The sequence below is a fragment of the Molothrus aeneus genome, chromosome 11, assembly GCF_037042795.1.
Source record: "Molothrus aeneus isolate 106 chromosome 11, BPBGC_Maene_1.0, whole genome shotgun sequence".
NCBI lineage: Eukaryota > Metazoa > Chordata > Aves > Passeriformes > Icteridae > Molothrus > Molothrus aeneus.
In genome coordinates this window covers 14,567,124-14,589,829 of record NC_089656.1, presented here as the reverse complement: position 1 = coordinate 14,589,829, position 22,706 = coordinate 14,567,124, and the positions used below count along the sequence as shown (strand labels likewise).

Below are 22,706 nucleotides of genomic sequence, written 5' to 3'. Positions count from 1 at the left end.
TGTTGGTGTGAGAGCCCTGGCTTTGGTTCCAGATTTCAACTATTATAATAATCAGTTAGACACTGAGAAGTGGGAGACATGACAAGTCATTACAGTTTTTTACTGGCATTGTTAATGAAGATTTGCCAGTCTGGGCTTCCAACTGCTCCAACACTTTGGAAAAGCCACAGCCTGTTGTTATCAGAGGCCCTGCTTGCAAAGCACCTCATGGGCCATTCCAAACCTTCCCTCTGCTGTTTATAAGGAGTACTGGAAAAACAATACAACTTTAGTTTTAAGTACATTTAATTTTTATTTCTAAGTACGCTTAGAAAAAAGAAATGTGAGTCCCTGGATCTAGGAGTGATCTAGGAGTCCCTAGATCAGCAGCTTCTCTGAGCTTTCAGGGAGCTCGAGTTGAGTCTTGCTCTTGTTTTCTGACCTGCTGAAGGAACATACATGGGACATGAACACCCAGCATGACAGGTGTCTTCTGCCTTGTGTCTTTGCACCTCCTAGAAGTGTACAAGTCACTGAGCTGTTTCTAGTGTAGTCAATAGCTGGTACTTCTCTCTATTCAAAACATGGTTTTGTTGATATAATTACTTCTGTTTTGTGGTGGGAATATTGTGGAAGCAGGACTGTGACTTAAGACCGCAGACCCTCTAAGAGTACTCCATTTATCTCATACTGAGCCATATGTGTGCTTCCAAGCTTGAACCAGACAGAGAATGTAGTATGAGGATGACCTAGGAACGTGCCCTCTGGAATTGTCACTTCCCCAGCAGCCTCCTTGTTTCCATCCAGTTGGCATGTCCTGCTTTTGTTTCCATTGCTGCAGAGCTCTGTGACTGAAGAGCACCCCAACCCACCTTCTTCATCCTTCAGATCCTTCTATTCTTGATGGCTTTTTGCTACTAAAAGATCCTTTCACATTTTCACAGGGTTTTCCTCCTCCTAATCCATAATAAACCAGATATGGTCTCCAGTTCTCCCAAGCCCTTGTGCAAGGTGGTCGTGGGGACCTGGATGGAATGGATGGGGACAGCTCTTTTGGCTGTTCCTGTGGGCTGGTCCTGTGTGTCACCAGGTTTCCTTTTGCTTTCAGGAATACAGAAGCTAGTATTAGCAGGCAGAGTGGGAGAGGCTATAGAAGCCACCCAGCAGCTCTATCCTGGCCTCCTAGAACATAACCCCAACCTGCTCTTCATGTTAAAGTAAGTGTGAAAAGCTTTATGCTCCCTAATGCTGAAATGTGTAAATGAAGGAGGGAATAAGAACCTGTCTAAACATCCAGTCTGGCTGCACACCTTGCTCTGAATTCAAACTGTTTGAGCTCCCTTTGGGAGTCCTTTGCACAGTGCTTGTAGCACCATAGATGTAGCCCTTTTGTTGCTGCTCAGACCCAGTATAGCTTTGTCTCATGAGGTCAGACATCGGTGGGTGAATTTTAGTTCTGCTGACTGCCAGAAATTCTTCAGAGGAGTTTCTTTACTGGTCTTGTGGAGATCTTGCAGTGCTGGAGCAGTGTCAGTCACTGTGAAGGTTCCTAGAAAGGCAGATGTGTGGAAAAGGCTGTCTGGGGTAGAGATTAAAGGAAGAGGTGTCCCAGTTCTCCCTGCTTTACAGAGAGGTTCTCCCCAGACTTCTGAGACATATGAGGACAATTCCCAGTAAAGCTAAATGAGGAGCTGTCCTCACTGTCACTGTGGATATTGCATTTTTTACTCTTCCTTCTCTATTTTCCATTGGCCAATCCCAGTATTTTTACATTGATGGAATAGTGAAGGAATGATGGTATTTGACAGATTTAGTACCTTCTCCCTGAAAAAAACCCTCCACAATTGAATCTCGACTTCTTCTTTGGTCACGGGGCTGGGAAAGAGATTTTTTAATACCTCAGGAGCCATTTACATCACAGAAAACCTGAGATTGGAGTACCTGCAGAAGAGCTGGAGGTGAAAGCTGCCAAGGAACAGTTTTTCCTTAGCACAGTGGAATTAAACTTGCTTTTTTGGGAATATCTCACCATCCATTAGCATCAAAAGCGAGCTTTCCAAACTCCTCCCTCTGTAGCATCATCAGAGCACTCACAATACAAAGACACCAGGAGCCTGAAATGTCTTTTTGAAAGTTTCTAGGACTTGCCCAGTGGGGCCCTGAGGCAGGCTGAGTGCAGAGCATGCTGGCTGTCACGCCCCCTCTGTCCCTCTTGCTCCCATGAACTCAGGTGCCGGCAGTTCGTGGAGATGGTGAACGGCACGGACAGCGAGGTGCGCTGCTTCAGCGCCCGCAGCCCCCGCTCCCAGGACAGCTACCCCGGCTCCCCCAGCCTGAGCCCCAGGCATGGATCCAGCAACTCACACCTGCACAGTACGGGTAGGTTGTGGGAATCCAGACCCCTGCCAGGGGGCTCAGAAGCCCTGGCACAGAGCCCAAAACACCTGTGGTTTTGGTTGTGACCCGTGGAGCAAATTACCAACCTTAGGTGAAGATCAGCAAGCCACAACAGTTTAGGTAGAATAATAGTGAAGTTATCACGGGGTGGAAAAGTAGATTTTGGGGTTTTTGGTATGGGGGTTCAGGAGGCAAGATGGAGGGAACTGGGTATGTCCAGCCTTTCTCCTTCTTCTTCTCAGCCTCCATCTTCTGCTGTGATGTTGGCACTTACAGATTGGTTTAGAGTAGAAGCTCACTGTCTAACACAGGTGATAGGTATTGGAAAGTAATTGTAAACATTGTATACACAGTTTTTAGTATAAAGACATAACACCACCACCCGGGGCAGGCAGAGTGCCTGGAAGTGTCCTGCTGAGCGGACCTCGGCAGGGCAGGAGAAAGAATTTTATAGATAAGATACAATAAACAACCTTGAGACCGGGAAATGAAGAGCCCTGACTCCTTCTTCAAGTGCTGGCCTGGCAAAAGAGACTTTTGAACACTTCTCGGGGTCACTGAGCAGCTGGAGACCCCGACAGTAAGTGAGTCCTGTGTGTCCACATGAGGAGAGCAGATGTCAAAGGTGGATGTGTCTTCTCTAAACCCCATTGAATTCAAGAATGATAAACCATAATTTAAGATCTGCAGTCTTATTTTGCTTTCTTCCTTTGGGGCCACAACAGAGTGACACTGTCAGTCTGGTCTCATTTTTCTTTCTTCTTGGCTTTCAGGAGCAGATAGTCCAACCTGTAGCAATGGAGTCATGTCCACAAAAAGCAAACAGAGTCACAGTAAATACCCAACACTGAGTTCATCATCTTCATCTTCCTCCTCCTCTTCCCCTTCATCTGTGAACTACTCGGAGTCCAATTCCACAGATTCTACCAAATCTCAGCAGCACAGTAGTACGAGTAATCAAGAAACCAGGTATTGTTTTTCTTCTGGAGACACCTGAGGGGGGTGGCATGGTGAGAAAAGTCTCAGTCTGCTTTCTAAGGAGCCAGAAGGGCACCTGTCCTGCCCTTTTGAACAATATTGTTATCTACAACATCTACCCAGCACACACAAACCTGTTCTGGCTGCCCTGCTGTGGCTCACGCTTGAGGTTCATCTCATAAGGAATATTATGATGCTCTTGTTGCAGGCACCAGGCTGTCCCATTACACTGATGCCTTGCATCCTAGTGTTTGCCCAGAAGCTTTCCCAGTCAGCCAGCCTGGTGTTGTTTCTGCTGCCTCAGCCAGGCACTTGTTCCTGCTGAGCAGCTTTCCTGCCCTGTCCTGTGTGAGGCAGCAGCTCAGGCCACAATGGCTTGGTGCATTGCCCTCTTGTGTCATTTCCTTGGGCTGCCTGTTGCCCTGTTCCTCCCAGGTGAGCCTCTGTGCCAGCAGTGATTTGTTTCATGCTGTGGCAGCAGGTCAGACTGAGCCTCCCTTCTCCAAGAAGCCACAGGTGATCCATCAGTTCAGTGCAGTCACTGCTGCCTTTTCTGGAGTGTGGAGCAGAGTGAGCTGTGCTGAAAACTGAGCTTCCTTTGGGCTCACTCTCCACACTGCTGTTGCAGGGCTGTGTGAGGCCTCAGTGGAGCAGAGGGTGTCATTGTGATTAAAAGAATCTCTTGCTAATTGCAGCTGGCACTCATTCTTCAAGTGCTGTGCTGAGCATGGCTTGCAGGGCAGTTTGTAGGCTCAGTTGTGACCTCTGGAGAGCCACCTAGCATGTAACTGAGTGAGAAACACTTGTTCAGACTCAATTTACCAGAATCACTTAATGATGCTGGATTTGTCATTCTTTTTTTTTTTTCAACTGTAGAGCCCATGTTCCAGTAAGATCTTCTTATAATTTCAGTTAATCAGTAGTTAATCAGCAGTCTCAGTCAGCCTGCTGTCTTGGGCATTTAAGTGCTCAGTGGTGCCCTGTTTGCAAGGACTGGGGATGTATCATAGCCAAGATTTCCCTCCTGCAGTCTCTGAGTGTGTTACCTGTTACCTGGCTGCTGTTTACTATCCCAAGGATCACCACTTCCTGAAGGGAAAATGCAAAATGTTCTGCACCTGGAATTATGACAGGCACCTAGGGAATAGAAACTTGCTTCATAAATTGTCTTCAGAAGCCTGCAACAACTTTTGCTGCACTGACTTGGACCATGTGGCTCCCTGTAGTCCAACTGGACTTTTTCTGGTGTGCTGGCCATTGCTGGGCACTGTTTGGCACATAAGCCCTTCATTTCTTCCCTTTTTAATCTAGACATCTGACCTTTCTTCCCTCCTTTCACCTCAGTGACAGCGAGATGGAAATGGAGGCTGAGCATTACCCCAACGGAGTCCTGGAGAATTCATCCACCAGGATAATGAATGGCACCTACAAACATGAGGAGATCCTGCAGACAGATGAGTCCAGCATGGGTAGGTCCTCAGGGGCAGGAGGGGTAAAGGGAGATAGGAGCTGGTGTCAGAAGTTAAAACTGATTGGATTGTGGGGAAAAATCATGTACTTTAGGCTGCTTCAGTGAATGAAGTGCCTGCTTCATGGGGAAAATTAATCTGTCCTGGAGCTAAAATGAGGTCTGGCTTTTCATAGACTCCCAGCAGTGCTGGTGGTGTTTTGGAGCAGGGAAAACAGGAGTCAAAGGTTTGTTCCATGATGGTCATGAAACTGAGCTCAGAGCAGTCCTGGCAGAAATGCCTGCTGGGCAGCTGAGCTGGGGGTGTGCCAGCTGAGCTGGTGTTCCTGTGCCAGGCTGGGGATGTCCAGCTGCAGGGTGGCCTCAGCACAGCTGGCAGCCATGACTGTCTTGTTTGTGGGTGCTCTAGCCAGGAGGGAGCAGATGAAGCAGCCAGACTGCCTCTGAAACTGATTGATCCAGTTCTAAAGGCTCTTGTGGCCACTAATACTGGGAAGCTGGTGGTGTTGGCCTCTCTGAGTCCAGGATTTGTTAGACCAGGGCTTTCTGGCTTATATACCCTGTGTTACATGCATGAAAGGGTAACAGACTAGTTACAGGCAAGCTCCCAGGATTTTATCAGGAGACTTGATTTCTGGATAGTTCTCAGGCATTAAACAGAGCTCAAATGTTTCCTGTATCTACCAGGCACTGTGACAAACCCAGAACTGGCTGTTGTAGGGAAGGGATTACAGAAAGCTTCCACTGGGATTATTTTAGGGCAGGAAGCAGCTACCTGCTGCAGAAGGGTATCCTGACACACAGTGGGCATTGGTGGGGAATGCAAGATGATCGTTCCTTCTCCACTGCTTCTCCTTAGAAGACAGCTGCCCCCAGAGGCAGCTCTGTGGAGGGAACCACGCTGCCACAGAGAGAATGATCCAGTTTGGGCGGGAGCTGCAGATCCTGAGCGAGCAGCTTTGCAGAGAGTATGGGAAGAACACCATGCACAAAAAGATGCTTCAGGTAAGCCTGGACCTTGTGCTGCATTGCAGCAGTTCTCTGGGCCAGCTCTGGGGTTGTGGGTTCCCTTGCAGACACCTGAGTAGCCCCCACTTCTGCACCTGCTGAACAAGACAGGACCTACATGGGGATCAGAGATCAAAACATGGAAGCAGAGCATCTACACCCAATTCTCAGCACAAGGGAGAAGAAATACAGCTCCTGCCTGTCTTCCTGGAGCAACTGCATGCTCTTCTTCACTCCCCCTGCCTTCCCAGGCTGGCTCCCCTGCCAGGTGGAGAGGGCACCCTCTTTAACCCTACTGTGTTGGTGGCCCACTGTGGTCCCTTGCTGCCAAGAGGAAAAAGGCCATTTCTTTTCAGGAGGTAGGCACCTCTCACTGTGGTGATAGCAGGAGGTGCCCTAGCTGGACTTGATGGTTTTCCTGTGTGTTTGCAGCCCTCCTGATCTCACTATGCCCTTCTGTTCCCTCCCAGGATGCCTTTAGCTTGTTAGCCTACTCAGACCCTTGGAACTGCCCTGTTGGCCAACAGCTGGACCCGATCCAGAGGGAACCTGTGTGTGCTGCTCTCAATAGTGCTATTTTGGGTAAGAGCTGCTTCCTGTGGGAGTGTTTCCCCAGACACACCTGCTCTCAGGGGCTGTCCTGAGATATTTGCCTGTCAGAAATATTTGTGTTTAGGTTTGGCCTTTCTTTCTGTTGCTGGGGACTGTCAGGGCAGTAGTGCAGGAAGGGGAGTAGGAGGGAAGCCTGCAGAGAGCAGATTCCCTGATACACTCCCATTCTGACTCCTTTCCTTGCATGTTCCTCAATGCTGCTCCCAAGGATGCACCTCAGGATTTTCCTCCCCTGCTTTCTGAAGAAACAGAGATCTCTTTGGTACATTTCCTGCCCCTCTCCCTTCGTGCTCTGAACCCACCTGAACCATTTTATGGACTTTACCAGGGCTCTTTTCCAGCTATATGGATTAGCAGAGTTCAGCCCTGGTATCATCATATTTTCTAGGAGGGGCTGCATTTGCATCCTCTGCACAGTCTGGCTCCCTGTGCCCAGGCAGATTTCCTATGGGGTCTGTGCATCTCACATCAAATGTTCCAGAAGGAGATTCAGAGATTTGCTTCTGGGGAAAGGAACAACTTGATGGACATCCCCATGTGGGCTCATGTTCTCACTGAGCAGAGGAACAGAAATTGCATGTTTTGGGAAGGAGAGTCCCTTCCCCTGATGGTCAGCAGCTGTTTGTCCATTGCTTGAGGAGCATGGACAAGTTGTCACCAGGGGAGATGTGGTGTCTGGACATGCTGCATCACACAGGTTACCAGGCACCTTGTGTAGCTTAGCTGAGGGTTCCCTCAGAAAACATGTCTGTAAAGGCATGGTGATGAGGGAGTGAGGTCATCCAGGGCCTGGGCTGCTGTGCAGCCTTGTACAAGTGGGAGAAACGGAGAGGTCGCCTCCCAGGGACCACATTCTACTGCCTTCCCTTATTCCTCCATGCTTTGATATCTCATGTTTTAAGGGTTTTCTGGCAAACAGCATCAGCAGTAGCTTCGTTGCTGTTTTGTTGCTCTGGCCAGCACAGCAGCACTCTCTCAAAGGCCCTGCTGAGCCGTGGGATGTGTCGTGGCTGCTGGGCTGTGTGCAGCAGCAGCAGCAGCAGCAGCAGCAGCATGGAGCTGGCAGGATTTGGGAGCAGCTTCCTTGCAGAGACAGCACCTTCTGCCAGGGATCTGGGCTTGGGACAGAGAGAGGCCTGAGTGCAGGTGAGCCAGCACCAGCCTGAACCTCTTCTGAGCAGCTTTTTCTTTGTCCCCACAGAATCTCAGAACCTGCCAAAGCAGCCCCCGCTGATGCTCGCCCTGGGCCAGGCCTCGGAGTGCCTGCGGCTCATGGCGCGCGTGGGGCTGGGCTCCTGCTCCTTCGCCAGAGTGGACGATTATTTGCACTGACAGGAGCTGCCGTGGAGTGCTGCCCTTCACCCTCTGCTGCTGCCACTCTGCACCACCACCTCCCTGCCACCAAGCCCCTGTAGCACACACACACACACACACACTGCCCGTGCCAGGACGGAGTGAGTCCCTCACTGTGTGGCTGTTGTGACCCCGGGGAGTCTGGCAGGGCTGAGCCATCTCCCCGCCGCTGCTGCCGCGGCTCCGGCGGCGCTCAGTATTTCGCTGGTTATTCTAATGTAGCACCTTCTGATGTAGGGATTTTTCTCTTTTTGTTTTGATTTGTTTCTCATGGTTCCACCGATGTTTTATCTGGAGAGTTTTGCTGAGCTGGTTTATGCTGATTTACTGAGGAAGCTCATCAAGTTGGTGACAGCTTGTTCTTTTCTTCCCTTCTCCCTCCATCGTGCACATACAGCATCATCCGTGCTAGTAATCAGAACTCTTCTCACAGTGGCAGTTCAGAGGGATTTTTTTTTTAATTTTATTTGAATCATGTTTATTAAAAAGGTCTCTTCCACCTCCACAAAGTCATTGATGTATTTATTGCCCACAGGCTCGGTCCCAGCCACACACACCATACAGCCCCTCAGGTGAGGTAGGTCCTGTCACACACTAATGATGGAAATTGGAGAAGCCTGGTCCTTCATAGTGCCTCTCTTTGGAGCCCAAGGCTCTCAGTCTTGGCTTTGTGAGTGGGAAGAGTAGAAGATTAACATTGCCTGCGTTGGTGATTGTGCTGTAGAAGCATCTCACAGCCCTGAGAAAGAGTTAAATCCAGCTCTCTGAACATCTGGAGGGACAGGACTGATGAATATGAAGTCATCTGCCACTGTATGGTAGAACCAGGTCATGTGAGTTGGCCCGAAGCATCCGCGGCGATGCCCTGGTGGGCTGACAATTTTTAATTAAATAACAAATCCCCCGTTTTTCTCCATGGAGGAGGGCTCTGCCACTAACTCAGTCATAACAGTATTTCCTGCCCTCTCCCATCTCTGAAACAGTGATCTAAACGAGCACTTCTAAATTTTGGAAGTGTCTGGAGAAGCCTGGGTTGACCTGTGCTTGTCCTTGCAGGTGGGACAGGCTGAGGTCAGGTTCCAGGTTGGGGTCAGTACCAGCTCTGTGGGGCCTGAGCCATTCAAAAAGGAGCAGCAGTGTTTCTTTAGGGATTATTAAGATAATTATCAAAGTTCAGTCCCAAAAGAGACCAGCAGGGATCTGTGGGTGACTAACCTCTGAGTAAAATGGACTAATGTCTCCATGCTGTGTGCCAGGCACAGGGACTTGATTGCTCCTAAGCATTCAGACCACCTGGGAGTGTTTCTGAGCTTCTGTTCCCTGGCCAGGCTGCCTGGCAGCACCGTGTGCTTTGCATCCTCTGCTGTACCATTAGGAGATGGCAGGTTCAGCCTGGCAGGTTCTGCACCAAATTAATTTTAGGTCAGTAGCTCTGGGGAGGACCCAAGGGAGCTCAAACCAAACATGAATTTTACTGCTGTTCACAAATTTTGTTTTGGAAGGTCAATGAAAGATGAATAAGTTTTGTTGAGGTTTGTCCTTAAAATGGAGGTCAGCCTGTGCCAGGGCTTCAAGCACCAAGAGAGTTTGTGTGCCACTGAGAGGGAAAGTAGCAGCAGCCCAAAGCTTTAAGGATTTTCTGGGTTTGCAGGGTGGATTTTAGCTGGCACATGAGGTCTGAAATCAAGGCAGAGCAGGGGGCAGGTGCCAGGACAGGCTGAGGCAGTGAATGTGCAGATGGTGCTGGAGGTGGTTGGGAGCATTATCCCTGCCTTTTGGTGGAGGTGTGCAGTGTGTAGGGGCAGTGGCCTAAGAAAACAGGAGGTTTAGATCTGCAGGAGATGCTTTAGTCAGATCACTGGTGCAGCTGTGAAAAGCAGAGGGAGCTCTGGCACAGCCTTTCTTCCAGGGAGACAGAGGCAGAGAGCTGCACCAAGCAGGATTTAACCTGCCAGGCTGGGGCTTCTCCTGCAGCTCCTCTGCAGGAGCAGCTCATGTGCCTGACAGCTCATCTGTTGATTGCCAGCTCTGCTGATGGATCTTAGCCCAGCCTGCCATCCTTGCCTTGCTGCAGGTGCAGAGGTAACTCAGTGGAAAGGTTTCCTTCCCAAAGCCTCAGGTCCCAGATGTCCCAGAGCTCTGCCTGGTGGGATTCTCCTGCAGGCTTTCCATTCCTGAGGCTGACAGCACACTGCTGGGCTCATTATGGGCACTGAGGTACTCCAGGACCTTGCTTTGCCTTCCCTGTTTGGGGGAGCAGCTTCCTCTGCTATTGGTCACCACTTGCAGCAGTCTGGCTGCAGTCAGACCTCTCTCTCATCTTCATAGCAGCACCATCTTTATCTTTCTGAGGTTTTTTTGTTCCTTCTCTTTGTGGTTTCTTTAAGCCAAGTCTCTTCATCATGTGTCATAATAATGCCCCATTAGGTCTCTCAGCAAAACTTTGCTGACTGTCTTGGAGCACCTTTTTAAATTTTGGGTTCGCTACAAAAAAAAAAAAACAACCAAGACATATTCCTAGATATCTGGTTATTTTGGTGCCAAGAAATGTGTGATGAATGCTATTTGGGTTTTTTTAATTTACTTCAAGTGTTCTGGTGGTTTCACCAGTGGTTTCTGCTCTTTGTACTCAGATTCTGACTAATGTGGCCATGACTCAGTATGGGGAAGATAAGCATGTTTGTGGTGGGATGTAGGTCCCAACCTACCCCTGATTCCTAGATGGGATTTCTCATGTGGTTTTCTCAGGTTGTATTTCAAAGCCTCTTGCCTTTGAATCTCCCTGGCTGCTCTTTGATGGTTTATGTTAGCTTGAACTTGGATTATTGCAGTTTTTAAAAACAGAGCTAAAATGAAATGGGGTCTGTAACACGGAATGTGGCTGTACACCTAACCAGAGGCTACATGGCAATTCAAAAGTTACTTTTATAAAAATGATTTGGGTTTTTTTCTTCCAAGTGCCTCAAACAACCTGATCACTGCTCCCAGGAGTCCTTCAGTACAGCCATGTTTTACTGTGGAGCCTGTAGGAGAAACTGCTGGTATCATTCCTCATGGTTACCTACACCTGGGATCTTCCCATATCCTTCCTTCTCTTTTTCACAGTGACATCTCAGTCTGTCCTCAAGCTGTGTCCTTGTTTTTCACATTTTATTAAGGCATCTTTACCATTCTTTAAATAGCTTTGTTCTTGAGGCTGCCTTGAAAAACTGGAGCAACCAGAGCTGCTGGAGGTAGTTCTAGGGATTGAATGTATCATTTTCCACCTTGGGTGTCAGGGATGATGAACATCTCCTCCTTCAGCAAAGAAACCAGGCTGGATTGCAGCTGTGCTTTGGTGCCTGTCTGTGATCACATGTAGCACAGGTTGCTTTGACACACATTTCAGAGTTCTGCTGTCCTGGGTTGGTGGAGAAGGTGACCTGTGGCAGCCAGGCTGTAGAGCAGTGTGTAAGTGCCATGAAGCTGTGTGGTGCACCCCATGGCATCACAAGTTCTCCCCTTAAGAAGCAGTGCAGACTTGAACTGTCCTGTGGCAGAGACAGAGGTCCCTCACTCCAGTCCTGGGTGCAGTGAGGCCCCGTGGAGCTGGTGACAGCCTGGGAGAAGGAGCAAGGGCTCCTGCTGCACCCAGAAGTGCCCTTTGCAGGGGAGCATCTTCCTTCCAGCCCTGCCAGGTGAGAGCAGCCTCAGTGGTGGGCCAGGAGAGGGCAGGTAGAGAGCAAGTGTTGGGTCTCCAGCTGTACCAAGGTGTTTCTTGTGTGGGGACCTGCCAGGGGACACGCTGGGTGCTGCTGGGACCTTTCAGATCTAGAGGTGGCTGTGAGCCTTGTCCCATCTGCTATGTAGGGGTAGAGCTGGAGGAAGTGCTGCTGGGGCTGTGTGAGGGGAGCTACAGCAGATCTGGGAGGAAAAGGGAGGAGTTGAGAGCCTTCAGGTCTCTTCATAGACAGCACTAGCTGCTCTCTACCATCCTGCCCTGCAACAAGAGGTGGCAGGTGATGGATGAGTGAACCTGGCATGTCTGTCCCTCTCCCCACATCCCAAACCAAAGCTCAGAGCCTGCAGCTTGAGCTGGAGCAGCGCCCAGCAAGCCAGGGCATCATCCAGGTTTGAGGAGCACACGCACGTCCTGCCAGCTCTTTATTTCCAGGAGCGAAGCTTAACTCACTCCTGCTCGCAGGAAACCCACAAGTCCTGTGTGGAATTTACACTCACATCACCACAGAAACATTCCTGGAGGCCATGCAAACCCCTGCTCCTTGCTGAAGGTCCCATGGCCAGGCAGACACCTTTTCTCTGGTCACTCCACTTGGGTCCACGCGAGTGCTTGGACATTTTTGCTGGGGAGGACTTCAGCCACATCCTTCCTCCAGAAGGGAGCACAGAGGGATTTTTGTATGCTGGGCTTCTCACAGGCTTAGACTTGGAGAAAGGAGAAGCAGCAGCAGCTCTGGGGATAATCCAGATTTTAAAGAGAATTTGAAAACCACAAGTATGGTGACTTCCAGACCAAGGACTGCACTGGCCCTGGATTGGGATTGTGTCTCTCAGTCCCACCTGTGCAGCTGGGGAGGCAGGAGGAGGCTGCAGCCCCTGAAGCTCCCACACACAGCAGTGCAAGCCCCAGGACCTGCCCAGCACGCAGTGAACTCTCCTCTCCTCTCTCCTGTTGGTTGCTCAAAACTCAGGTATGAAATGCTCAGCTGGAGCACGGGGTGCGAGCTCTTCACAGGTTTCCTGGCAGCCCTGGAGGAGCAGCCACCGCTGGCCACAGCTCCCTGTGCCACTCCAGGCTTCTCCAGGCCCTTGGAAGGGAGTTTCACCTCTTGGGTACAGCATTGGCTACGTGGACATTACACAAACTGTGCACATTGGTTCAGTCTACGCTTAGTATTTGTGAATTAAGTTATCTGATGCTTCGCATGAAAACTTCAAAAAAGGGGCTGGGGGGGGTGGATTTTAACTGAGAAAAAGCCTATGAAAATATACTGGAAATATGGTAAAGAAATCGACATTCTGCTGTATATTGACAGAATTATTTTTATTAAAATACACATCCATGTGCAAGAGCCAGTGTGGAGCCGTGTGCTTTGTCAGTGTCTGCTCATCAGGGAAGGCTGTGTCCCCTCTGACAGGGGGTGCACAGTCCTCCAGGTGTTTGTCCCCCAGTATCTGACTCTGTTCAAGCTTCCCTTTCTACCACTGCTCTTCCCATGTGCTTACAGTCCATGGGCAAAAATGTCATTTGGCACCCCTGTGCCATTCAGGGTCCTAGAAAATACAGCCCTGAAGTGTTTTCTAGCCGTGAGCATAAAACACTGATGAAGCTTTAGGCTGAGGATCATTTGCCCCATTCCTTGCTATCTCCTTTCTGAGGTTTTCCCTTGTATGTTTGCAGCTCTGCCACGAGAAGATGGGTCAGCAGCCTGGTTTTAATGTCTGGGATCTCACCCTGCTCCCACCCTTCCCTGGCCCTGCAGAGGGACAGACAGCCAGGACACCTCTGTCCAGCTGAAGGGGTTGTGTCCTCACCCTTCTGGCACTGTGGACATTGTCCTTATCTCCCTCAGACACTCTGAGTGACCACCAGCACATTTGGAAGCTGTCAGGGTATTAAAGATAGATCAGTATCTTCTCCCAGAACCCTCCCCTTAATTCTGGAGCACCTGCAAAGCCCAAGGGGCTTCAAGCATGCCCTGAGGATGTACAGCTTTGCCTGGGGTGAGGTAACCTCACCTATGGGTCCTGGACCCGTGGGTCAGGGCCTGGCTCCTCTGTCACAGTCCCAGTGAAGCACACTGGCACCAGGCACAGTTTGCTCCTGGAGAAATAAGAGCTTGTGGCAAAGGCTTTTTTCTGGGTTTGTTAGGATCTGCTGCTTGGTCTGGAGAATCAGGAGAAGTTCAAACAGCAATTTGTAGCAATGAGTCTTTATTCTAAATATTGTTCCACAGGCACCCCGTGGCGGGGCAGTGACAGCAGGGCCCTGGCACGGTGACACCTGATCCTGACGGCTCCTCCTGCAGGGACCGTTCCCTCGGCCACAGCAGCCGCCGAGGAGGAGCTGCCAGCACTGTTGGCTCCCTCGAGAGACAGGACGGCTGAATGGGCAGGTCAGATGGTGGATGGGTCTGATTTTTTGCTTTGAAGCCGTTTTATGATTTTATTCACCCAGTCCTTCTTGGGGTCGGCACAGATCTCATCACCATTGGCAGCCACAATCCTGCAATGAGGAAGTGAGGAAAAAGTGAAAACAGGAACCATGAGCCATTCCCTTCCTGTGCACTATTTCTCCTCTCCCTTTTTGCAGCCCCATCCAGGATCAAGGCTTGGAGCCATCTCCAGCAGCCTGTGCCCTCCTTGGGCTGGTGAGTGTCTGAGTCTTCCCACACCACCAGCATTAGCAGACAGCACTAAAACCCATTTTTTCCCCTCTTTGCCCACCCCCCCAGAGCTGCTTTCCTACAACAGCCCCCCCTGGCTGGGACTGAGCTGTCTGTGGGAGATGGAATGGGGCAGCAAAAGATGTGGGATGGGGAGCAAACCCTGGGATACTCACACAACTGCAGGCTGGGGGCAGTCCTTGGATGTCTCGTAGAAGCCCTGAGGGTGTCGCATGCGTTTCTGTGCATAGTTAAAGCAGCATTCCACAGGTGCAAAGTGGGCTGGGGAAGGAAGGGGGATGTTGTGAATTGCATCACCAGATAATGGCACCACCAGGCTTGGAACACAGCACAGAGGCTGTGGAGCCCCTCAGCAGCTCCCATAGCATCCCATGGCCGGGGTTTGTCACCCAAGCTCAGGACAGGGACATGGACAGAGGTGGGGCAGGGGACAGCCTGGGACCTGGCCCCTCACAGCCCAAATTGCTGCAGCCCCCAGAGCACACGGTAAGGCTGGGGTGCTCAGTCTGGGGTTGGGGTTTTGGGGCTTTCCAAGACAGGAGCACAACTTGAAGAGTGTTTTGGAAGGCTCCAAACAGCTGCATGTTCTCCCTCCATCCAACCCTTTGCTCAGGAGAACCTGCCAGAGCCTCCTCCAAGCTCCTGCAGCCTCTCCCCAGGTCTGGCTTTGCTGAGAGCACCCAGCACCTTCTCCATCCATCCCTGCATCCCGGGATGTGCTGCCCTGCCCTGAGCAGGGGGTGCTGCTCCTGTCAGCAGCACCAGCCCCGCTCCCCTCTGGGGTTCCTGCCTGACCTCCCCAGTGGGGGCTCAGAGCCCTCACCTGCAGCAGGTTCCTTACCTGTGGCGTGGTGCAGAGAGAAGGTGAGCAGCAGGGTGAGCAGCAGGACAGTCCTAGCAGGGAGCATGGTGGCTGTGGGGTGGCTCTTCCTCGTGCCCTGTGCTGCCCTGCCCGCTGGCTCTGCTGTGGCTCTCTCCTCGCTGCCATTTATCCTCTGCTGCCGCCCACTCAGGCTGCATTTCCAAAAATTCAGAGCTGTACCAAGAAGCCAGGGTCAAGGGGCTTTCTGCTGTTTATTTTTGGGCACATCAGCAGCGGGTGGAAAAGTCTGAGGAGCAGTTCTGCATTCGATGGAAGAGCCGTGACGTGGCAAGGGAGCTTCTAGGAACTGAAAACAGAGGTCCTGGTGGGAGCCAGCACAGGATGATGCTGAGTGGGATGAGGGAATCAATCCAAGGCTTCTCAGAGGGGAAGAAAGGTGGAAATGGGTTTCTTTGGAGATTATTTCATCTCTGCAAGACTTCTCTGAAAGGAGAAAGGAGAAGGAAACAGATCTAATGTGGTGAAAATGCTGGTTTAGAAGAAATGGTCTGCAGGACATGGGGTCTGCTGGCCTTGCATGGGGCAGGGTGGCCACACAGAGAGCTGGGCACAGCCCCACTGGGTTCTGGTGCCGCTGTCCCCAGGCAGGGCTCTGCAGGGAGAAAATGCCTGGCCCACAGCAGCCAGAGCGCTCTTCTGTGGGCTGTGCATCACCCCCAGGCTCTCCTGCCCTCCCTGCCCACCTCCCCAGTGCACAAACCCTTGGGCCAGCAGCCCCAGGCTCACACCAGCTCCCAGGCACTGGTTAAAAGCACACAGCTGTAATTAAGGGAGAACTGAGCTAATGACTTTTTCCAACCCAGCATCTCCTGACTCAGAAAACCTCATGTACCAGCCCTGAGCTCCTTTTCCAGGCGTGTCTGAGGCACACACAGTTGCTCCTCCTTTCCCTATTTATTCCTCTCTCCAGAGGAATAAATAGGGAAATATATTCCTCTCCAGAGGAATAAATAGGGAAATAAAGAGGAAGCATCAGTAGATGCCTCCACTATCTGTTCTTCCTGGAGGAAATCAGTGCATGTTGGATGTTTGAAGGCCTGGAAAGGCCCCACAAGGCTCTGGAGGACTGGGCTTCCCTCCCTGCCCCAGCAGGGGACCTTTGGGTCTGGCTTTAGTCTTCTCCAGGCTCCTCTGCAGCTCCTGGGCCATTCCCAGCACCCTCCTGAGCCATCCCCAGCAGTGGCACAGCCTCTGCCCAGGTGCAAATGCAAAGGCAAGTGGAGAGAAGAGGGGGTGCAGACTCTGCAGAGGATTTTATGGGTGTCCAACCTCACTATAATTAATAATTGAATACAAATTTTCTGACTGAGCAAACCCCCTGCTTTAGAAATTGAAATGGATAGACATGGACCAAAAAAAAAAAAGGCATCATAGAGGTGGGAAATATTCTCTGACTCATAAAATGCTTTGGGTTTTGAGGGGATAATCACAAAAGTTAATACTTTAACAGAGAACATGAACTGTTGATGCCGGTGTCCGGCCGGTCCTGCCCCGCCCAGAGCCCTGGGGTCTGTTCTGCATCCCAGCCCCTGTCAGGAGAGGGCACCAAGCCCCAGCAAACAGAGACTCCATGGCTGAGGACTCTGCCGTGGAAAGGCAGCAGTTTCAGCAGCTCAAGAGGCTTCTGCAGGCTGGAGCCTCTCCTGGTGCACCCAGAGTTCTCCACCTCCTTGGTGGTTGTGACACCCCAGGTTCCAGACCTGCAGCGTGTCAGGGTCACCCCCCAGCTCTGCTGTGAAAGCATCCCTGGAGCTGCTGCTGCAGCCAAAATCCCCTTCCCCAGGTGCTGTGAGTGCTGGCAGCAAGGGGCTGCCTGAGCATCATCTGGGCTACTGCAAGTGATGGTTTCTTTATCACTTGGTGGAATTTTTTCGGTAGGTTTCTTTTTTTGGTTGGTTCTCCTTTTTTTTTCCCCTTGTTGGATTGTTACAGGAAAAGGAGGAGGAAGTAGGGGGGACATTCAGATTTGCAGAATTTGTCTTCCCATGAGGGAGCTCTGTTACACGTGAGGGAGCTCTGCTCCCCATGGCTGGACCCCTGCCCCCCCATGAGAAGGAGAGAATTAATCCCTTATTTTGCTTGGCTTGTGTGCCAGTTCTGCTTTATTTATTAAACTGTCTTTAACTCCTGCCTTTCCAGTTCTGCTCCCCCTCCCACAGCCCTGGCAGGGATCACTTCTGAGCTCTCCATGGCCCCTGGCAGGGGGATATTGCAGGAATCCCTCGTGTGATTCAGCCTCCCCTGTCTGTCCCTCCTGCCCAGGGAGCTCTGCAGGGAAACCCTTCCTCTGCAGCCCAGCAGAGACACCACAGGCCTGGGCACATGTGGCAGACAGGCTGTGCTCCTCCACAGGACAGCAAATGGGGCAGACTGAAACCCCTAAGCCTGAAACTGGTGGCAGTCTGGCACCTAAAAACCCTCAGAGGAGCCTCCAGCCCCTTTAGGGTCCCCTTGAAATCCCATCCATCCCCTCCCTTCCGGCCCTGAGACCCAGTGGGAAGAGCCAGCCCCAGCTGCTGGCAGCAGCACAGTTGTGGGGCTGGGAGAAGAAAGGACACCACTCTCCAATACCACATGAAATAAACTTTATTTTGTGGCTGTGATCAGCAGGCAGGTGCAGGCTGGGCCAGCAGCATTCCAGGAGCTGGTGCCCAGCTGTGGGTGCAGCTCAGGGCTCTGGTGCCCTCTCCCAGGAGCTGAACATCCTTAACCCCTTCTGAGAGGGGATGCAAACCTTCCTTCCCAGCAGATGTTGGGGAGCCTGAACCAGGGCACCCACTCCACATCACGGGGCACGAAGTTCTTTCCTCTGTTGAAGCACTTTAACTGCTCTCTTCACCCACTTATCCTCAGGGTTTGCACAGACCTTGGCTCCTTTCTTGGTCTCAAACCTGCCAAGGTGAAAGGTGAAGCTTTGTGAGGAATGACAGCTGTGATTCCACTTGTGCCCACACCATCCTCCCTGCCCTGCACCCTTTCTCCTTTCCCTTTGTCCCTGTGCCTGCCCCTGGGTTCTTGGTGTCCTACAAGCAGCTCATCTGCAGCCCAGCACCTCTGGAGCTCCTGCAGAGCCCTCAGGAGCTGCAGTGGCCTTGCAGAAGTGCCCAGACAGTCACATCCTCCCCTCCTCATGCTGGAACATCACGGAGCTTACACAGACCAGTCCCTGTCCTGGCCCCACATGGAACAGATGAACTGAGCCTGTGGCAGCCCAGGAGGCAGCACAGCAGTAGAGAAGCTGCCAGGACTTACACAATTGCTGGGAAATAGCACTCCCTGGTAGTGAAGTTGAAGGCCAGGAGGATGTCCAGCCGCAGGACGCCCTTGATGTAGCCAAAGCAGCACTCGGCTGGAGTGTAGGGGGCTGCAGAAAACAAAGAGGCACAAGTGAGGCTGGCTCTGAGGCAGCCCGCCCTCAGCACCTTCCCCCAGCACAGGGCTGATGGACACAACATCCCCCAGGCTCTGCAAATGCTGCCATGAGGAGCCCCAGGTGCCCTTATGGGGCAGGGGGGTGCTCACCCAGCCCTGCAGCAGCTCTGCCAAAGCCACCCAGCCCCAGGAGCGGGGTCCATCCCTCCCTGCACCCCAGGAGGTGCCGCTCTGCCCTGCTTGACCACCCCAATGGGACAGCCCTGAGTCCCAGCCAGCAGAGTGGCCCACCAGGGGCTTTACCTGCATGGGAGCACAGTGAGAAGGTGAGGAGCCCAGCGAGCAGCAGGACTGGCCTTGCAGTGAGCATGGTGGCTCTGGGAGGGCTCTTCCTTGCAGGATGCTGCTCTGCCTCCTTGGGAGAGCTCAACTGAGCTCAGGCGAGGAGCTGCTGCAATTTATCCTCTCTACTCCTCCACAGTTATCTCTTCTCCAAAGAATTTGAAGCCAATTCAAGGAAAAGCTGCAGCTTCTTTGCCCGTGGGGATTTCCATGTCACATGGGGTCATTGGGATTGCAGACAGACATTACCTGGAAGGCTAAATAAATTGTGTCAGCTTCTGTCTTCACCCACACAGGGAAAGTTATGAAGGAAGTGAAATCCTCCTCTCTGCAGATGTAAGCTCAAGAGCTCCTGGGCCCTCAGAGAGGGGATTCATAGCCATAGGAAATACAAAACTTGGTGTTCCATGCAAGGTCACTCAGCCCAGAGCCAACACAAATGTGCTGGAGATGCCTGGATGGCTTGTGAATCCTGGAAAGCATTAAACAGAACACAGTGACTGCTGCCACCACCCCTCTGTGGCCTGAAAGGGGCGAGTTGGCAAATACTGGCAGGAATTGTATCACATTCCATGTTGGTACTATGGAGAAGAACCCGAGTTTCCACCAGAAATCCCTGTTTATAACTGGGCAGGGAGGGGGGAAAGAGAAGGGAGTGTAGCTGAGCCTTTCTTTGTGGGCAGGGCTGGCTTAGCCCAGGGCAGGGCAGGAGCCAGCACCAGGCTGAGGGGAATGGATGGAAAACTCACTGTTCAAAGGTTTGGGGTGTGTTTCCATCATCTTCCTCCCTCCACAGCCTTGAGGGATCCCAGACCCTGCAGGGAGCTGCTGAAAGGGGACAGCCCCTCTGTGTTAGCCTGGGGGACAGCTCTCCCCGCTTGTGCTGGGCTCCCCTTTCTTCAGACCTTCTGAAGGTCCAAGGAGCCCCTCTGTAGGTCCTTGCCAGTCATGCTCAGCTCATGCTCAGCTTTTTTCACCTTTCCCTCTTTTTAACCAGACTCCAGGTGGATGCAGGGAGCAGGGGAGTCCCATGCCAATCCCCTGGCACCACAGTCCTCACTCACTCCCTGTGAGCTACTCAAGGGGCCACCTCAAGCCCTTCTTCACACTGGCACCCCCCAGCCACTGTCTGGAGCAGGACATTGTGCCTGGGACTGTCATCCCTGGATGGCTTTTAAAATAGTTGGGAGAAAAACCACCCAGTGCTGAGGACTGCTCTGGTCATGCTCAGTTCTCCCCAAGCCCAGCTTCATCAGACACATTTCCTGCAAATGGAGGCTCAAGATCCACTGCTCTGGATGGACCTTCAGAAGCTCCTGCAGGTCTGTGTTTCTTTTTCTGGCCAAAGACCTGGCCTAGGATGCTCTGCTTCCCTTTTCTCAGGATTTGAATTCATGTCTGTGGAAACCAGATGATTCACAACTCCCTGGAGAACTTTTGATGTTTCTCTTTTTTTCGCTTTGGAAAGGGAAAGGCTGGTGTGTAGGCATTAATTGTTAAGTGTTGGAAAGCCCCTCTGCTCTCCCCAAGTTTTTCTTTGTCTTGAGCAGACTCTGAAGAATGTGCTTGTTTACATAATAAATAAACAGAATCTTGTTTTTCTGCAGGAGGAGGGAGGCAGAGGGGACACATCAGATGCAGCCTTTGCCAGTGAGGGGACAGAGGAGTTGGGCAGAGCAGCCCCAAGCTGGGTTTGGGGTCTCAGTGGGTGACTGAGCCCTCCCAGCTGTGCTGGAAAACCACCACAGACATCCTGCACTTGGGGAGGCCCTGCAAGAGCAGCTGGGCTGCAAGGCAGGAACAAGAGGCATCACCCCGGGCCTGAAACATCACCCAGGGGCTGAAACTTGTCCCCAAGGACACAGTGGGAGGGTTTGGAATAAGTTTTCCCTGTTTTCTTCTGTTCTACTCAGTCACTTTGGAATTTTTCCATTTACAAGATGAGACATCCTTGTCTGGCTTCTTTAAACCCTTTCTGCCTGCAAAGCTCCTTCACATTTCTTTGGGGTGCTCCCTCCATGCTCTCCATAGAGAAGCCCTGATAGACTCAGGACACAATCACAAACCAAATGGGATTCTTTTCTTCCTTCCCAAAATCCCTGTGATTCCAGGAACAGCCCTGGCAAGTCCTACAGCCTGGAAAGACACTCTAAAATTACAAAAATAAGAATCTTCAAAGGCTGCTTCCTACAGACGGACACTGGGGAGCCCCAAGTGCTGTGAGTTGTTGGTCTGAGATCTTCCTGTGCAGGAAGCTCTGCCTGGAGTCACGAGACACAGAGGCTGCAGGAAGGCTCTGTGCCTTCCAGGAGCCCTTCCCCAGGCTCTGCCTGCACTAACTCACTGGGCAGGCTCCTCCACAGGCAGGGGCACAGAGCAGAAACTCCCTGTAGGCATGCAGGAAACCCTCACAAACACAGCCAGGAACAGGCAGGGGCCAGTGCACCTGCAGCAGAAACTGGAAGTGGCCTTATCTGGCTAAGGAAGATGAGATAATAGTTCTGATGTCAGCTTCCTCAAACACACTGAGATATTTCTGCATTTCTATCCAACGATATCAAACCACTACCTCAGGGTTAAGTGAAGGGGTGTGAGGGAGACTCTGCACTGGAGAAGCTTCTGTGTGGAGTAGCAATCAGGGAAAATGATGCTTAATGAGAACTTCAGGCTCCTTTTAGAGCTCCTAGAGTTTAAGCAAGCAGCACAGATGCTTCAGCTCAGCTTTTAAAGCAAAGCTGAGATAACAGAAAAAAAATAGGACATGGAAGCAATTCCACTCTAATTTTTAGTGATTTAATTCTGAACAGAGTTAGCCCTGATAATTTCAAGATGGCACTAGAACAAGTTATGAATTTATCTGCTCCTTAGTGTTTGATTAGAATAAAACCCCAGCAATCAGAAAAATAAATGCAGTTAATGAATGTGATGAACAAGACACGTTAAGGGACCTGATGTTGTATGAAAGTGTGTTTTTGTGGGGTTATGGTCAGAGTCAGCAAGATGACATCACATCCCTCCTTGGAGGGTGACCTCACTTATATCTGTCTTCTTCTTTTTTAAATTGTTTGGTTTGTGGCAGAATTCCAGAGTGAATTCTGAAGGCTCAAGAAATGAACCTTCCTCCATCACCTGTGACAGTCACCAAAGAGGTCCCAACAACCTCTGTGGTACCCAGGGGGACTCCAGCAACAAGAGCAGCCCTTGCAGTGACACAACAGGGACACAATTCTCATAAGAGGGGAGATCAAGCAAACACAAAGCCCAGCAGGGCCATGGCTGTTCACCCTGTTTGTCCTGCCTTGCTGAGCCAGCAGGGTGAAGGTGCTGGTGGCACCAGAGGCTGCACAAGCACGAGAGCTCTTGCACAACATTTCACAGGGAAGAAACCACGCTGAGGCCTGTGATCAATCCCAGCCCAAACCACAGAGGATGGAGGTGGCACCTTCTCTTCTTCACCTCACACTGCCCTGGGAATAGTCAGAGTTTGGAGGAGATGATGGCAGAGGTGTGTCCCTGGCAGGTCCAGCCTGCAGGGAGCAGAGGGAGGGACAAGCCAGCAGCCAAGGGTGGCCCCAGCACAGGCAGGTGACAGCCCCCAGCGTCTGAGCATGGGGCTCAGAGCCTCCAGCAGTGGCCCCAGGCACACCAAGGTCAGGAACCAAATCCAGAATCCATTTGGGGGAATTTTCTCAGCAGTAACAGGACATGGGGACAGGGACAGAGGTCCATCCAGCCCAGGTACCTCCAGCAGAGCCCCAAGGGCTGTGCAAGGGGCTGATCAGAGCCAGGACATCAGAGCAGCACTCACAGCACAGCAGGGACTCAAACCTGAGTTAGATGGGGCTCCTGAGGCTTGGGCAGAGGACTGGGAGGTGTTGTGGGGGTGAACCCACCCACGGATGAGGCT

The 22,706-nt window shown here is 51.6% G+C and overlaps 3 protein-coding genes across 5 annotated transcripts in view; 1 reads left to right on the top strand and 2 right to left on the bottom strand.

Moving 5' to 3' along the window:
- The window catches only part of RANBP10 (RAN binding protein 10), a 63,253-nt gene extending 50,386 nt beyond the window's left edge, over window positions 1–12,867 (top strand). For 2 of the 3 annotated variants that reach the window (XM_066557247.1, XM_066557248.1), the window contains exons 8-14: window positions 1,088–1,196; window positions 2,210–2,358; window positions 3,150–3,345; window positions 4,699–4,823; window positions 5,682–5,827; window positions 6,301–6,412; window positions 7,644–12,867. In XM_066557247.1, coding sequence (XP_066413344.1) covers window positions 1,088–1,196; window positions 2,210–2,358; window positions 3,150–3,345; window positions 4,699–4,823; window positions 5,682–5,827; window positions 6,301–6,412; window positions 7,644–7,774 — 968 coding nt within the window. In that variant the 3' untranslated portion in view covers window positions 7,775–12,867. The remainder of the gene's footprint in view (window positions 1–1,087; window positions 1,197–2,209; window positions 2,359–3,149; window positions 3,346–4,698; window positions 4,824–5,681; window positions 5,828–6,300; window positions 6,413–7,643) is intronic. The other variant, XM_066557250.1, reaches the window with a different exon arrangement.
- Window positions 12,868–13,722: 855 nt separating this feature from the next.
- LOC136561391 (C-C motif chemokine 3-like) lies at window positions 13,723–15,257 on the bottom strand. The gene is made up of 3 exons (XM_066557688.1): window positions 15,044–15,257; window positions 14,358–14,463; window positions 13,723–14,021 (listed from the first exon to the last, which is right to left on the bottom strand). The coding sequence occupies exons 1-3, from the start codon at window positions 15,108–15,110 to the stop codon at window positions 13,913–13,915; spliced, it is 282 nt and encodes a 93-aa protein (XP_066413785.1). The 5' UTR covers window positions 15,111–15,257; the 3' UTR covers window positions 13,723–13,912.
- Window positions 15,258–17,653: 2,396 nt separating this feature from the next.
- On the bottom strand, window positions 17,654–20,699 carry LOC136561312 (C-C motif chemokine 5-like). The gene is made up of 3 exons (XM_066557567.1): window positions 18,761–20,699; window positions 18,338–18,449; window positions 17,654–17,976 (listed from the first exon to the last, which is right to left on the bottom strand). The coding sequence occupies exons 1-3, from the start codon at window positions 18,825–18,827 to the stop codon at window positions 17,871–17,873; spliced, it is 285 nt and encodes a 94-aa protein (XP_066413664.1). The 5' UTR covers window positions 18,828–20,699; the 3' UTR covers window positions 17,654–17,870.
- Between the last annotated feature and the right edge of the window lie 2,007 nt (window positions 20,700–22,706).

Coding starts and splice junctions, on each gene's coding strand:
- LOC136561312 (XM_066557567.1), bottom strand. CDS start 18,827: ATGCTCACTGCAAGGCCAGTCCTGCTGCTCGCTGGGCTCCTCACCTTC. Junction 18,450..18,760: donor CTCACTGTGCTCCCATGCAG/GTAAAGCCCCTG, acceptor TGTTTTCTGCAG/CCCCCTACACTCCAGCCGAG. Junction 17,977..18,337: donor TGCTATTTCCCAGCAATTGT/GTAAGTCCTGGC, acceptor TCACCTTGGCAG/GTTTGAGACCAAGAAAGGAG.
- LOC136561391 (XM_066557688.1), bottom strand. CDS start 15,110: ATGCTCCCTGCTAGGACTGTCCTGCTGCTCACCCTGCTGCTCACCTTC. Junction 14,464..15,043: donor CTCTCTGCACCACGCCACAG/GTAAGGAACCTG, acceptor TTCCTTCCCCAG/CCCACTTTGCACCTGTGGAA. Junction 14,022..14,357: donor TGCCCCCAGCCTGCAGTTGT/GTGAGTATCCCA, acceptor TCCTCATTGCAG/GATTGTGGCTGCCAATGGTG.